At 40.5% G+C, this 15361-nt stretch overlaps 2 protein-coding genes across 2 annotated transcripts; one reads left to right on the forward strand and one right to left on the reverse strand.

Moving 5' to 3' along the window:
- The first annotated feature begins 743 nt into the window (after positions 1–743).
- Positions 744–6971, forward strand: maf1b (MAF1 homolog, negative regulator of RNA polymerase III b). The gene is made up of 8 exons (XM_031732549.2): positions 744–1301; positions 1617–1705; positions 4347–4478; positions 4587–4749; positions 4837–4958; positions 5043–5162; positions 5732–5824; positions 5935–6971. The coding sequence occupies exons 2-8, from the start codon at positions 1623–1625 to the stop codon at positions 5957–5959; spliced, it is 738 nt and encodes a 245-aa protein (XP_031588409.1). The 5' UTR covers positions 744–1301; positions 1617–1622; the 3' UTR covers positions 5960–6971.
- arl8 (ADP-ribosylation factor-like 8) lies at positions 6713–14734 on the reverse strand. The gene is made up of 6 exons (XM_031732550.2): positions 14304–14734; positions 12003–12063; positions 11754–11901; positions 10124–10207; positions 9819–9970; positions 6713–8476 (listed from the first exon to the last, which is right to left on the reverse strand). The coding sequence occupies exons 1-6, from the start codon at positions 14347–14349 to the stop codon at positions 8428–8430; spliced, it is 540 nt and encodes a 179-aa protein (XP_031588410.1). The 5' UTR covers positions 14350–14734; the 3' UTR covers positions 6713–8427.
- Between the last annotated feature and the right edge of the window lie 627 nt (positions 14735–15361).

The raw sequence follows: 15361 nt of genomic DNA on the forward strand, positions 1-15361 counted from the left end.
AAAATCCCATTAAATATAGATACAGCAAATTAAACAACACACGTAATAGACAGCATAAAATACATAAAACCAAGTCTAAAAGGCTTTAAAAGAGGTGGTTACTACCTTATCACCAAAGCCAGGTTTTTCCAGAGCTAAGGGGCCTCAAATGTCTTATTTGACTGGCACATATATAATCAGCTTTTTTTTGCTTGGTAGCACGGGGGTTGGGGGTGGGTAGACTCAGGTGTGCTTTAAAATCCTAAATGTAATTATAAACAGGTAGCCTGAGTACGCGAGATAGCAGGACTGAGATGATGTTCACTGCTTAGTGCTAAACGAAAGTACTCATCCTTTTTTAACAGTTGATGAAACCATAAATACACTATAGAAACTCTGGAGTATGCAGAATGAAAGTAGTACAAATTAAAAGTTACTTTTTCTGTGCGATGTTTAGAGTAACATATGGATGAATAATTATTTATATTTGATATATGTATAATACTTGAGTATTTTAATGTGTTAACTGACTGCTTCGATTAACGGAAGAGAAGAAAGGCCTATAAAACAAAACAACACAAACAAAACACGCTTAGTTTCTTAATACACAGTTCTAGCCTGGGGACCCCACCCGCCGTTATAGCACTGACCAATCATATTAGTCATATTTATATTGATGGATTATTTCAGCCAATGACAAGGGACCACAAACAAGCGTGGGCGGGCTCTTTTAGCAAGGCGTATAAAAGAAAAGGGGCTGGGTTTTACCAGTACAGTAGATTCCGCTGTTTTGATGAGAATAGATGTCTTTGCGATAGTCGACGATTTGTAGCAACCGTAACCAGAATATATATATTTTTTACGACGTTAGGTAGCTCGTTGCTGCTTTTCTGATCGAGTCGCTCTGAAAAAGGCGGCTTGATCTCGCTAATAAAGGTCGCTTTGTAAATTAGGTCGGAAGGGATGCCGCTGCAGACAGACTCCGACGGACGCCAAGAGTCTTTGGATGTAATCTCATCGCACTTAATCGGCAAGAGCAGCTTTTCTATAAACTTAAAAAGCCTCAGAATAACTCATTCTCGACCGAGTGTTTGTGTAAGATGCTTAAGCTCGAGTGCGAACTAAAGGCTGTTCTGTGAAGTGAAGACAGGAGCGCAATTGTCAGTAAGCTAATTTAGCTACCGTTAGCTGGTCGCCCCACAGAGCCTGGTTCGGTTATCTTCAGCACCCTGCTGGTCACAGAGGGGCGAGTATCTACCGAGACAGCCCACTGCTCGAGTTTTGGACCGTCTGTTTTCGGCCAGTGTCGAAAATACTGCCTGGTAAGTGATTTATATGGGAACCAGGAAGACAGCTTGTCAACTAAATGTAGAGCAGAGTGGGGGAGGGGCAGCGGCTTCTGTTTTGATCTGCAAGTTGTCCTCGAGGGGCGCTGCAGCCCCCTCTCCGCTAAATAACACCATTGTTTATCTGCTCGTCGCTGATTTTTAACTTGCTGTGTAATGACTTTATAAGGCTGGCACTGCGCAGGCATGTTAAAACTCCAAGTTATTGCTTCCTGAAGAGACCTGCAGTGGAAACCTGTTGTGAATGCAAGCTAAACAGCATGTGTATGTTTATCTTTATGGTTCTTGCAGACTACAATGAAGCTGTTGGAAAACTCCAGCTTTGAAGCTCTCAGCTCCCGGCTGTGTGTTGAAACAGGGGAGTCCCGCATCCTTGGCAGGTAAGACTTCCATTTCTACTTTTTTTTCCATTTTGAATGATCAGTGAAGTGAGTAGATGCGGCCAAAGAATGGAGGAATTTAGACGGTATGAAGAATGCATAAACTATTTATAAAGTCCTCAGTATTAAAAATGCACCAGGAGGTGTAAGTGCGTTTCACATGATTTGGGTTAGGTGTGCTGGTGACTCACGGGTTAAAAAAAAAAAAAAAATGGCACAGGGTCTGTTTGTTTGTGGACATGTAGGCAACATTTCAGACAGGTGACTGGTCCCCTGAGAACGTTTTGGGTATTAACTGAATTTATTTTTTTTTTAGGTCTTTCTGCTGCACTTGAATGCCACACAAACTTCAGCTGCAGTGCTTGCAGTTTTTGCATATTTAAGACGTGGTACATTAGCCCACCTGATTGTGATGCATGCAGAGTTTATTTCACAAGATGAGTAACAAATTCTTCTGTTCCAGAAGTGCAGGTTTTACGAGCTTGCACGTCTAAAGTGTAACCACTAAACTTTGAAGGTTTGCAAGTGTAAGCAAAAGTTTTCCTCATACAGGAAAGATCTACCACTGATGTCATGAAAAGGAGTGGTAGATGGTGCCAGAGGTGCGGCTGGCTCACAGTTCATGTACACTCCTCATAAGCGGGGTAGTAGAGCAAGCAGCCACCTGCGTGTTATGCAACATCACGATAACGCTTTACCTCTGACGGCCTAAACTCAGAGCCTGCAGTGAAGGTTAATTTATAACTGACAGCTCTTGCTGTCAGCTTGGGAAACTGTAAGATATATCGGCGTGTTGTCAATTATGCAAAGCCTCCAGCGGGGCCTGAGGATACGGTGACAGCGTGGTTACATAAAGAGCAGTGGGCTGTGTGTGGAGTTATGCAGCTCGGTCTGCTGTTCTGTCTTTCTGGGGTGTGTGGGCGGTGGTTGTGACCTCGAGTGACGCAGATCACGGTGTCCTCTCACAGCGCGCTGTGGTTATTTCTGAGACTGTTGTGAAGTGTTTTTTAGCAATGTATACATGCAAACATACACTACATAGTATGGGGACAGTGCTGGTGAAGCAGCTGCAAAGGCTGCTTAGTGGATTTGGAGACAGCTCATCATAGCAGACTTTAGCTGAGAATTAACTGAACAGCGGGGATTATGGTATTTTCATGCAGGCAAGAAAAATAAAATAAAACCGTAGTCATTTATTCCGAGGGTGCATAAATTACCTGAAAGAAGGCAGCTGGTGTTCTGTGGGAAGGTTGTGTGTTTACTACTGAAAACAGGAAAGTAAGGCAGTAAATAAGGACGCCTGAATTGGTAATACAGTAATAATGAAAATACAAATGTCTTTACTCTTTTCTACTCTGAGCACTCAAAGTGCTCTATACAAGATGTGTAATTCACCTATTTACACGCACATTAATAGAAAACGCTAACTTCAAGCGCTTTCTATCTGAGGTTAGATAACATTCGCACAAAGATCAACGCATTGGGATGATCTCTATAACTGTTATACCTCTGGTCTCTACCGGAGTAATAATGGGTTTGTGTTTTTCATGAGTTTTTACTTGAATTCAGGTGAGATTCAGCTAAGTTTTCAAAGTGTGCTTATTTGCTTTGGGTTGGTTTTTATTTCAGTGAACTGAAATGTTTCTTTATGCCTAGTTTTAAGTTTAGTTGTTAAGTTATTTGTTATGTTGGCAGCTCAGCTGTGGTTGGTGTGTGTGGAACACCAGGGCAGTTATTTTCACCATGATGTCCTCTGATGTCCCTATAATTAGCTTGTCAGCCTTGGCGAGGGTCTTAGCACTCAAGTGTATCCTCCAAGTTGCACAACCTTTGGTCTTGTATAACCTCTTGGTGAGAGGGTGCAAAATAAACAACTGCACAGCAGTCTGCTGCTCTGCTCTCATATATCTCAGCAGCATGTGACCTAGAAACATGAAAGAGCACGCAGGAAACGTTAGCCGCGACTTGTCAGGCAGTACTGCAGATATGGCTCCGGTGAAAGGAACGGGCTGTCTTGTTGAACGTGTAATAGCTTGTAGATGTCTAGAGTTAAGTTATGTGTTGATAGTTATTAATTCCCAACTATCCTAAAACAAATGTATCTACATTGCAGTTTAATGAAAAAACAACAACAACAACAACAAAAAATGGAGTCCTTCCCATTTCAGAAAAGGTGTTTGTGTATTTGGCATTAAAGGCGGTGATCATGGAGAACACATTTGATAGAAATCAGAGTTTTCAGGTTGTTTTGGCTTTTTGATAAACAGATACAGAACATATTACACACAGATAAATGAAACTGATCAATAAAGCTTTCTGTCATTACACTAGTGATTTTGATTTGGCTCTGGTTAAACCCTTTTTGGGTGGGTGCCAGTAATTTCTCTATGTAAAGAAAAAGTCTTTATCAAAGGTTTCTTGGAACAATATTTGTTTGTGTTCATTAATTTAATTTCAGAGGGGGGGGGGGTTTAAAATGAATTTAATCAAAATGTCCTGGAGTGGCCCATCTGTTATGCAATCATGTGTTTAATCCTGCTGGGATATTAAAATAGTTTCCAGTGATTCGGCCGCACCCTCCCATCGTCATGTTTACCTCGTAACAGCTCCTGAATGTTTTTCGCCGCTGTCTGCCCCGCAGGATCGAGAGCTACTCCTGCAAGATGGCAGGAGACGATAAACACATGTTCAAGCAGTTCTGCCAGGAGGGGGAGCCGCATGTCCTGGAGGCCCTCTCCCCTCCTCAGTCCACCAGTGCCACCAGCCCTTCACAGTGAGTACTGCAGGCCAGGTTCAGGAGGTTTGGAAGATGAGGAAATTAAATACTTCGGTTTAAAAAAGAAAACCCCCAAAAAACCCCATGATGTTCATTTCTGTGCAGGCTGGGGAAAAGCAGCGAGGATGGAGAAAACCCTCTGAGCGACAAGTGTTGCAGGAAGACTCTTTTCTATCTCATCACCACGCTCAACGAGTCCTTCAGGCCGGACTATGACTTCAGCGCCGCGCGAGCTCACGAGTTCAGCCGAGAGCCCAGCCTCAACTGGGTCAGGATGCCGTTCCAAAGCAAAACTTGTTGTCTGGAATGAGAAAAAACAATTTGCTTCAAAGATTGCTTTTCTTTTTCTGTCCAGGTGGCTAACGCAGTGAACAGCAGTCTGTTCTCAGCAGTGGGAGAAGAGTTTAACTCTCTGGGACCCGAGCTGTGGAACGCTATCGACCAGGAGATCAACCTGCAGGGCTGTGACATTTACAGGTAGGTGCTGAGATCAATTAATGCTGCAGAGCGATCCATGTGGTGTGGAATAAATCTGTTTTAAGCCTGAATATCTTTTTCTAGCTACAACCCGGATCTGGACTCGGACCCTTTTGGTGAAGAGGGGAGTCTCTGGTCCTTCAACTACTTCTTCTACAACAAGAAACTGAAGAGGATTGTATTCTTCACATGTCGCTCCGTCAGGTCAGCAGCTACAAGCTTACTGCTCACCTCTACAGACTCTTAACAACTTGCACATCTGTGTTTCCCACAGATTTGTGTGTGTGTGTGTGTGTGTGTGTGTGTGTGTGTATGCAGCCAAATCCATTATGAAATGACGACATTAGTAAGTTTCAAACCTCTCCGTTCCTTGGACGTTCTCAAGCTACACCGTCTCGTGCTGCAGCTGCCGACAGGTGGCCTTCTTGAGCTTAGTGTTGCACCAATGAACCAGGTTTCCACCTGCTTCACGTTCTGGTTGGAGCACACACACATCAGATCTACAGAGCAACAGGATGGCTGTTTCCACTCTGCAGCACAAAACTGTAGAGTCACAGTACATCTGACTTTTGGTCTCATCGATCAATCGAGCAGAAAAGAGGAAATAAAAGTAAAATGCAAAAATGGTTTGCCAAGCCCTCGTACAGCCAGACCAAGTCAAATTCATTATTAGTCAAACAGTCAAATCCCCCCACCTGTTCCAGTTAAAATATCCCAGCTTGAATGCACAAATAGGGACACAAGGGGGTCTGATCGTGATAATCTTTCTGCAGCGTCCTGAGCGGTTATGGCCGCGGCAGCCTCGACAATGAGCTGGACATGGAGCTGGACGATGAAGAGGAAATGGATGGCTTCACTGAGGACAGGTGAGACTGCTTATTGAACGCCGGGTTTCCTTTACTGTAATATGTGCTGTGCAGTACGTGTCTTTTCTATAAATAAATTTGTCACTTAAATTCTTCTTTTATTCTCCCAGCTGCCCCAGAGCTCTGTGTGTGTAACCGCCTCAGCCAAAGAGTGTCCAGGCTTTTCCTCATCCCCCCCCGCCATCTATTTGCTGCCTCGTCCAAAGCCGTTTTCCACCTTCAGACTAATGCATGTTTGTTGCCTTCTCTTGCGGCGGTAAACTTTGTGTTGTGAGGTGGCAGGGTTTTATTTGTATTTGTTTTTTGTTTAATACTCCTGTGTCAGCATAAAACTCTTTCATTTCATTTTCCAGTATTTTGTTGTTGTTTGTTTTCCGGGATCCTGAGCTCTGAGCCCATACAGCCACATATGGACTTCTCCACTCCTGCCACATTTCCAAAGAGACCACTTCACGGACACTGAACAAAGAGGAGGTCTTGTTGTGGACAAGTGGCTCAAAAAGACTGAAAGCAAGTTTAGCTTCTTGCAGATGATGTCACAGAGAGGAGTCCAGAAACACCAGCATCATTGAAAACTGACGAGGACAAAAACAGAGCTGGGTCCATCTAAGAGAGGACACACACACAAATCCAGCCGAGGCTGCCTGACTGACTGATAAGCTGAGAGCTCTGTTTCCTCATCTGTTGTTGCTTTTTCCGTGTGACAGTGACGTTACTGTGAGAACTCTTTTGAAATCTAAAAATGTTGCATTTATTACTGAATTGTGTTCTTTAAATCTCCATGGCCAAGGAGAATTATACTCCTGGCGTCTGAGTTGCAGCTTAGAAAACATATCAGCTTTTATCAGATAGTTTCACTGTGTTGTCTAATTTTTTTTTTTTTTTTTAAATTGTCTCCAATTAATCCCTGTTCATTCCTGAATGTGTGTTGACAGTGTTTTTCTTTGCTCATTACCTCAGTGCAAATGCTTCATTGAAAAGTGAATGTATAGTAGAAAAAACATGCCGCAGAAAATTTTTAGATGAGAAGCTCTTCGTGTTCCTGAAAAGTACTTAGGAGTTGTGCGTCTTTTATCGACTGCCCTGTGCTTCGTTTGATCAGCCAATATATTAAAGATGTGAATAAACTGGTGTTTGTCTTTGAAAAGCAGACCTAATGAAAGTTATTATTTTGACTCTGAAATAATTGAAAGTTTAAAACAAACCTTTATTGGAAATAAAACTGATACAGTACAGACATCACCACACAGTATATGATCAGTTCCCTTGCTTTGCGTTTAAGGTAAAAGCTGTAAACCTTGGTGCTGCAGTGTCTGGCGGCTGCACACTTCATCCACTTCCTGTTTGTGTAAAAAGACCTTGCACCAGAACATATCTCAGAGGCACTCTCAGACCAGGATGGTTTGCAGTCAAGATTCAAGCACCTCCATCACCTTTTTTTTTTTTTTTGGCCACTTGCAGAACTTGTAAAAGGAATACAAGGTTTAAAAGTGACACGTGCATAGATCCGTTAGCAAGTTCAAGGAATTAAAGAAGGTCAAAATCACAGGGAGACTGTCAGATTGAAACGCACGGTCCTCCAAGATGCCCAGAACAGGTTGGTTAAGGCGGAGGATCAAGTTTTACCTAAACAGCCAAAATTATATTGGGACTAAATTTCTGCTATTCCTCCCCCAACTCCTCATAGCCAAGTGGTTCATGAGTAATGACTTCCTATAAACATGTGGCACCTCTGAAGGTTTATTTAAGAGGACTGAGATGCCAGAAAGGCTGTTAAAAAATAAAAAGCTTATTGGCAGGGGGCGGGGTTTGCAACATCAGTGACCGTGTGTTAATACAAAACAGGTCTATAAGCAAAATTTAAACAAAGATCATAATGCATCATTTAGGAAAAAACGTTGCAGTTTGAAATACTGTTATTAAAACTGAGCTGTGTACTGAAATAATGCTGCAGGGTTCATTCTCCAGAGGCTAGAGAAGGGAAAATTTATAGTGCGTCGACACCATTTGGCTCAGCAATATACAAGTACAGGCTCAAGGTCGTTAAAAAATAGGATTTCATACTTTACCACATTTTAATACGGCACCATCAGGTTGTAGTGTGAGAAATACCAACAGTGTAGCTTATGAAACTGAAATTATACATAACAGATACCAAAAAAAAAAAAAAAAAAAGTTGAGCATGAGAACATTATTGTACAGTAACAACTTGGAACCATTCCTTTAACAACACTGCTTGTAATCCCTTTGTGTCCGAACATAGACGAACTTGTACGGCAAAAAAAAAAAGGACAGCTGCACCATGTATGGACATCCTCGTGGGGTTTATGATACGATATAATGTAACATGATATGATGAGAAGTACGTTATGTCAATGATGATAGTCTGGTGCCGTACTCCAAAATACTTGCTCCTTAAGCTGGTCTCTGTTATTCCTGGTCACTGTTCAGGAGAAGGAATGGCTCCATTGTGACAGCGTGCCAATGCTCCTCTCCAAATTTGTCTTAAAATTTAAAAAAACAACAACAAAAAAAACAAAAATAATGCTGTTCCATCCCAGCGGTGCTGAAGGTAGTCAGGCCATTAATGGCAAAGGAAGGGGCTATCTGAGTCCGGCTCTGGAGGTCATCCATTCAAGGCCTTGACATAACCTGAGAAAAAGGAAATCAAAGATGAGGATCGGCAGGACTTTTTCCAAGGCCTTCAAGTTTAATGAGAACCCAGGATGGACCATGTGGCCCAAAGCCACAGACTGAATAAAAGATGGGTGTAGCTGCCATGATGTCACCCTCTGGTTTGTGCAGCTGTTATGAAACTTTGAGTTGAGAGTTTTAGCTGTTGTGACCGTTTTTGAAAGTGAATGTGACGTGCAGGTTTAAAATTCTTCAGCACTGGTTTCACTTTCAGACCTCAAAGCTGCATCCCTCTTTTATACTGTGTACTCCTGTACAGCACTCCTAATTTGAAGTAGTTAAACATACCCATCTGTTTTCACAGCTTTAGGCAACTTCAGGTAACTTTAAGAGAAGCCAAACTGGATGCATCGCAGAGTTGTCCTTCCTCACATGTTTCACAAAGCAGAAAATAGTTCACGTCAGACACTTTCACACAGCTGTAAACACCCTGTGTTGTTTTTGTGTTGGATATTTATGTTCTCACTAACTTCCCCTATTGTCTTACGCCACTTAATGTGTGTCTGTTTTTACCCTTATACACAAACAGCAGTGGGTCATATTTATTTTTAAAGCAGAACTCTGCCACTGATGGCTGCACAAAGCCTCCTGAGGCATCAGGGCTTAAAGTAAGCAGATGCAGTGACATCTGGTGGCTCACGAGCCTCACAGCCCTGCAGGACAATTTAACACTAATTTTACTAGGTAAATGTTGTCCTCTTAAGTGTGTGGTGTTGGTGTCACTATACTGGAGCACCAAAGCTTGTTGAAAAGTTGTCTGAACATAATATATAGTTTCAGTTTGTTTCAATAAACAAAAAACAAACAAACAAGCAAACAGAAAAACCACAAGCAGAACAAATTAAACAGCAATAAATAAAATAATTTTAAAACAACAAAAACAACTGGAGCAGTAGTTTTTAGGTTCCGTGTTAAATCTGTTAAAGGAGAGTCAATGTCAACAACCAAATCTTTGAATGTTAAAATGAATCGGTGAAAACAAAGATAAAAATACTTCATCTTAGGCTTGTATGGAGATCTGCAGTTTCTACTTGTTTGGGCCACATCCGTCTTTCAGAAAACAATTACAGATAGAACAGAGACAAAAAACATCTGCATTCCCCGTTTTCTTTTATTACTTACCGCTTTCATTTCTAAAAAACTAATAAGATCAGTTAGAAACATCTGTGTATTAATTGAGATCTGGTTTGCAGCTGGATGAGGGTGGGATTTCATCATCTAATCCCTGCATTAATTAAAAGTCTGCACATCCTGTCACTCTGTATTTCCTGCTTGTGAAGAATGAGCAGATCTCTCTTACCCCTCTCCTGTAAGTGCACAGCAGGACTGTATGTGCCAGGGGTGGTCTTTGATGGAGCTCAGGGTGAGGTATTTAGAGATCTCTGCTGCAGACATACAGTCCTTCATATCCTGCTTATTGGCGAATATCAACACAGCTGCTTTCCGCAGGTCCTGAGGGAGAGCACAGAGAACAATAAAAGCACAACCTTAGTCTCTGACACTTTTTGAACCACAAACTCTAAACAATGCTGGTGTAGGAAAAGGCTGGCCGTCATCCTGCGTTATCGTCATATATGGTCATACTAGGAAGAGTTGAGTGTTTACCTCATGGGCCAGCATCCTGTAGAGCTCCTCTTTAGAGATAGCCAGCCTCTCTCGGTCTGTGCTGTCCACCACCAGAATGATGAACTGGGGGGGAAAAAAGTCCATGCTAAGTGACCTCTTCAAAAGGCACAGCAACGAAATGCAACACAGCGGGTGGGCATTTCCGAGGCTGAAAACCTCACAATGGGAAGTGCTGAATGCTATGCAAATATCCCTTCTTGAATAAGAAATAGTGTCTCTGACAAAAAGGTCAAAGGCATGTAAATTTGGAAGAGATGTGAGACACACCATCAAAACCAAGGCAACGACCCCCAGAAGATGACACAGACCAACACGTTATTCAACATGAAAGTGACTCATAGCACAAACTGTTACGTGACCATTTGACTTTACAATCAAAATATAAATACAAGCTACTCCAGTAACTGTAGAGCTACAGTAAAGTCTACTGCATCAGTTTAGCCACTGTTAGATATAAACACACCTGAATGTTACACCTTTCCATAATAATCAGTCACATAATTAATCTAATAGGTTTTCCTTTTTGCATCCCATATCATCACATACTTCAATTGCTTTTTTAAACCTATCAATATTCACTTTATATTAATGTGAAAGTGAAAAGCAGGTTCTTAGACTTGAAAATGTTTTTCATAAAAATATACTGAGTTTACTAACAAATACAACCAATCATTAACACCTGCCGATTTAAATCTTCCTGATCAATTAGTTTACTAGCTGTCAGAGCTTTAAAAAATATCAATAACTGACCATCAATATATTCAGAATAAAAGCAATCGATAAAAATGCTGAATACTGCCTCTTATAATTCCCAGAATTATAAGGTTTACATTATGCCAACTCTTGCTTCTCCCACAAGCTAGGATCTGCTCCCAATCAGCCATCATCATCACCTTAATCCACCTCGAGGAGTGAGGGAAAAGTTGGCTTGTGGAGCAGCTTAGAGCAAGGACACCCAGGTGTATAATCATGTCTTATATCAGGCGACATGATGTATCAATGCTGCACCTCCACACAAAGAACAAAGTTTGCCATCAGGGGAGGAGCTGAAGCTTTGACAGCTTTACCTCCTCCACGCTCACACGTCTTTTTTTGGATCTCTAACACGTCACAAGGAGGACGTGTGAGAGAGGGAGAGAGAGAGAGAGAGAGAGAGAGAGAGAAAGAGATCCAAGTGAATACGCGAGGAGACATTTTAGGATAATGGAATGCTCCCACAGAAAGCCAGAACATTTTCACAATTGTTCAGTCTTTAAATTTACAAGTAATTATAGTATGGACAAAGCATCATAGGGAACAGTGAGGAATTGAGCTCTGTATTTAAATCATAAAGCAGCCAAAATGAATATAAACCTTTACTAAATATTGTAAAGAGCGGTCTTTAAGTTCTCATACACATCTGCCTCCGCTGTTTTTCTTTTTACTGTGGCAGCTGACCCCTTTGTTTCTCAGACCGGCCCCTTTGTGAATAGGGTGACCTTTGACTTGGGCGGCCTCTGCTGCCGTCTGTGCTCCGAGCAAACACCAGCTGCTGTGCTCAGGGAGAAAACTGTGCTCGACAATACATGGCTACTGTCGAGTGTGAAAGACTCTGAAAGGTGTTTCTCACCTCTGTGTTGGAGTAGTAGGTGTTCCAAGATGATCTGAGAGACTCCTGCCCACCTATGTCCCACATTAAAAAGTGGGTGTTCTTCACCACTATTTCTTCCACATTGCTTCCAATGGTGGGAGAAGTATGGACCACCTCATTCATTAGACTGAATAAAACAGAAATGCAAAGTGGGTTTGTGTTTTTCCAACTTTAGAAGCATACAGGAAGGATGTCTAAGAAGGTTCAAACTGGAAAAAAAGTACTTACAATTGGTAGAGGATAGTGGTTTTCCCTGCATTATCTAGTCCCACAATGATCACCTTGTGCTCTGAAAAACAAAAATGAAAAAACTCAGAAATTAATTTGAAAGTATACAGTTTGAAACAAAAACTGGATCCAGCTCACAAAAAGCAATCACACCATTAAATAAGAACTCAAAAACTTACTTCCTACCTCATGTCTTCCTGACCTACTTTTCCCAAATAAACAAACAAACTAGACCTACAGTAAACTCTGCTCATTCATATAACGAGCTAGAACATAGAACAGCAGTGAGGGTTTTGAGGCTGGTGGGAGACAGGCAAACATGACGGGCTAAATGCAGAATTGGTGCGACATGTAGATACTAAAATATTTCAGGCCAGTGTTTTAACTTCTTGCCCTTCCGAGGCCTCCGGCTGAGAGGAAGGAAGGATGTCTGGCCAAAGGGCATCGCAGCTCTGAGGGTTTTGATGAACTACATTGGCTTTCTGAACGTTTTACATGTATATTGCTTCCTTTACAAGAAGAAACATGGTGACAGTCCTGACAGTACAATTACACGGTTTTTCCTGCATATATATATATATGAAAAAAAAAAAATAATAAAAAAATAAAAAAAATAAAAAAATGTTGGCACCCACCAAAGAGGTTTTGGCCTTCAACCAAAGAGGGAAAAAAAAACCAAAAAAAAAAAAAAAAAAAAAAAAAAAAACAACCCACAACAAAACTCCACAAGAACTGTGACTTTTTTTTTTTTTTTAAAACCCCCCACCCTTTTTTCTTTTTAAAACCATTTTAATTTACGTCATCTTAGACCATTTTGTGTTTATCAAATAGCCAAAAAACAAGACGGGAAAATACTCATCTGTTAACACAAACTCATGTTGCAATGCGTAGCCACGTCCCAAAGGCCCATTTTGGGGCAGGAAAAAGTTTAACTATCAAATAATCATCAACAAAAATCCAAATAGATGTCACCACACAGGGAAAAATATGCTTATGATGTACAGAGAAAGGTAACATTTGTTCCTAGAATGCACTAAAGAATTACATTTTTTCACAGTTATAAAATTTGGCAAAAATAACAAAAGGATTCATACACCAAGAAGAAGCACTTCTTGTGTCTACAGCCACATCTCTAGTAATACAATTACATGGTGATGATGACATAGATTCAAGTCCTAATCTGAGTCCCAACAATTTCACCCAGACCACGCAGCAATCTCCTTAAGTAAGTAAAACTTGACACTGGGAATAGTTTAATCCAGAATTAGGTAACAATGAAAGTAGATATTTGCCATTCTTAGGGCCAGGCAGTAAGTAAGCAATATAACACATGCTAAAGATCACAACAATTAATTCCCCATCAAATGATAACTGGAATCAAACAGAAAATAAAAACTATCTATAAATATAACCACATCCTTCATTAATGATTTTCACTTCCCATTCCTCATTATCAAAAAAAAATAACACTCACTTACAGTAAGGGGAAAAAGCAGAAAGTTGTAGCTGTACAGTTAATGAATACTTGACATTGCATTGGAGGACATTTGGCAAACCCACATTGAATACTTTATTATAGACGACCAAAACAACCTAAAATCAATAATTTGAAATTTGTTTAGATATTCTTATTTCCCCAAGAGCTTATTTTGGTACTTCTTTCGACATATATATATTTCTTTACTGTTCCAAGACGCAAGTGATGGGGAAAGGTGTAAACCTTTTGTCTGTTTAATTTTTTTGGTTGAATTGTATTTTCTCGCAATTTCAGTCCTCCATATTTTAAAACTCGAAATTACATGATAATGTTGGTTACCCAGCTTTGTAACCTATCATAAACAGGAGCAAAATACTAGTTAGACTAGTTCCATTGTTTTAAGTGGACACTTGGAGCCACAACTGAATAATTATATTTACAGTAAACATCTTTCCAGAAAGTCAAGGAAAAGTTATGTAAGGGCGACGTGTCCTGGACAGTGAGCCAAAGCTGATTGACAACTCTGAGCATACTCCGGTAGGCTCTTAAGGTAATTATATCGGTTGATAAACAGATTAACAGTTACGATGGTGGGTGGCGTCATGCCGATGGAGAGTAGTACCCTGGTTTACAAGTCAAACAAAGACAGCTCAGATGGCAGTAAAACAATAAAAATAAATAAAATATATGTGTGGGGAGACAATTCTGCCATCTGTTATTGTGGCACCTCGGCTGCCCTCTTCATGCTAACGGGCTAACAGTTCGCCTTTTCCCCGGTTGAGAAGCCGGCGGGAGATAAATGAGCTGTAAAAACCGACACCCACCTTGGTTACAAAAGAAGCTCCACAGTTTGGCGAGTATGAGGCCCATTGTTAAAGATAAATGCCGATGTCCGTCCCTCTGTGGATAGAGCGACTTTCTCCACTCTGTGGTCCGCACTGTGCAGTCCGCGGCTGGCTGCTTCTAGCTAACACTAGCTCAAAGAGCTCTGGTCTACAAAACACCTCAGCGACCTTTTCAATGCGAACTCCATCTAAAACATCTAAGCCATGAAGCTAAAACCAGATCTAAAACAATACCGTGATGAGTTATTATTGTGTAGTTGTAAGTAAAGCCTAAAGCCCCCACAAGAAGTACAAATAATCCCTGGGTGTACAGAGCAGCCCTGTGTAGTCTCCGTGAGTATCTACTCCTCTCTTCTTCTGCCCGTTAGCTGCCAGTTGTCCGGTGGAAAAAAAGCAATCCCGACTGCTCCGTACCGGTTGCGTGATGACGTTTACGCATCGTGGCATGTCTGTCTTTTAAATCTCCAGTTTCTTTTCTTTTTTTCTTTTTTTTAAAGGAATATTTCTTATCAGTGAAGCCAACACTTCAGTTCCACCTTTATTTGTTTCTAAATTATATTGCTTATAACTATAAAATTCCTAAGGAAAAGGAGTTTAGCCAACATTTAAAACAAAAGGTTTTTATAATGTTTAAATGTTATAATTTTAAATGTTTTACTATTTTGATAAAGTTTTAACTTGTTATGTTTTTATAAATTAATTTTTATGCAACTTTGATGGATATATTATTTTATAACTTGCTTTACTGTTTAAACACAACAAAAAAGACAAAGATTTATGCACACACACACACACACATGCAAAACATGCAAATAAACTTTATTTTTATTTTTTATTATTTATAATTGTTTATTTATTTGAAAATGCTGTTTTCTTTTTGGTGCATTTATTCATGAGCATATTCTTCTCACAATTTTCTGTTTCTTTTTATTTAGAATTTAGAATTTATCTAGAATTTTTCATATATCTATTCTGTTTAATTAAAGAGAAAAATCAATAAATTTTTTTAAAAAGAAAGACGATTTGTGTCACGTGGC

Source organism: Oreochromis aureus, linkage group 9 (assembly GCF_013358895.1).
Source record: "Oreochromis aureus strain Israel breed Guangdong linkage group 9, ZZ_aureus, whole genome shotgun sequence".
NCBI lineage: Eukaryota > Metazoa > Chordata > Actinopteri > Cichliformes > Cichlidae > Oreochromis > Oreochromis aureus.

What these genes read in the sequence shown, in the direction of transcription:
- maf1b (XM_031732549.2), top strand. Translation starts at nt 1,623, where the DNA reads ATGAAGCTGTTGGAAAACTCCAGCTTTGAAGCTCTCAGCTCCCGGCTG. An exon ending in GAGTCCCGCATCCTTGGCAG is followed by an intron (nt 1,706 to 4,346) that starts GTAAGACTTCCA and finishes TCTGCCCCGCAG; the next exon opens with GATCGAGAGCTACTCCTGCA. An exon ending in AGTGCCACCAGCCCTTCACA is followed by an intron (nt 4,479 to 4,586) that starts GTGAGTACTGCA and finishes ATTTCTGTGCAG; the next exon opens with GCTGGGGAAAAGCAGCGAGG.
- arl8 (XM_031732550.2), bottom strand. Translation starts at nt 14,349, where the DNA reads ATGGGCCTCATACTCGCCAAACTGTGGAGCTTCTTTTGTAACCAAG. An exon ending in GAGCTTCTTTTGTAACCAAG is followed by an intron (nt 12,064 to 14,303) that starts GTGGGTGTCGGT and finishes TTTGTTTTTCAG; the next exon opens with AGCACAAGGTGATCATTGTG. An exon ending in ACAGGATGCTGGCCCATGAG is followed by an intron (nt 9,971 to 10,123) that starts GTAAACACTCAA and finishes GCTCTCCCTCAG; the next exon opens with GACCTGCGGAAAGCAGCTGT.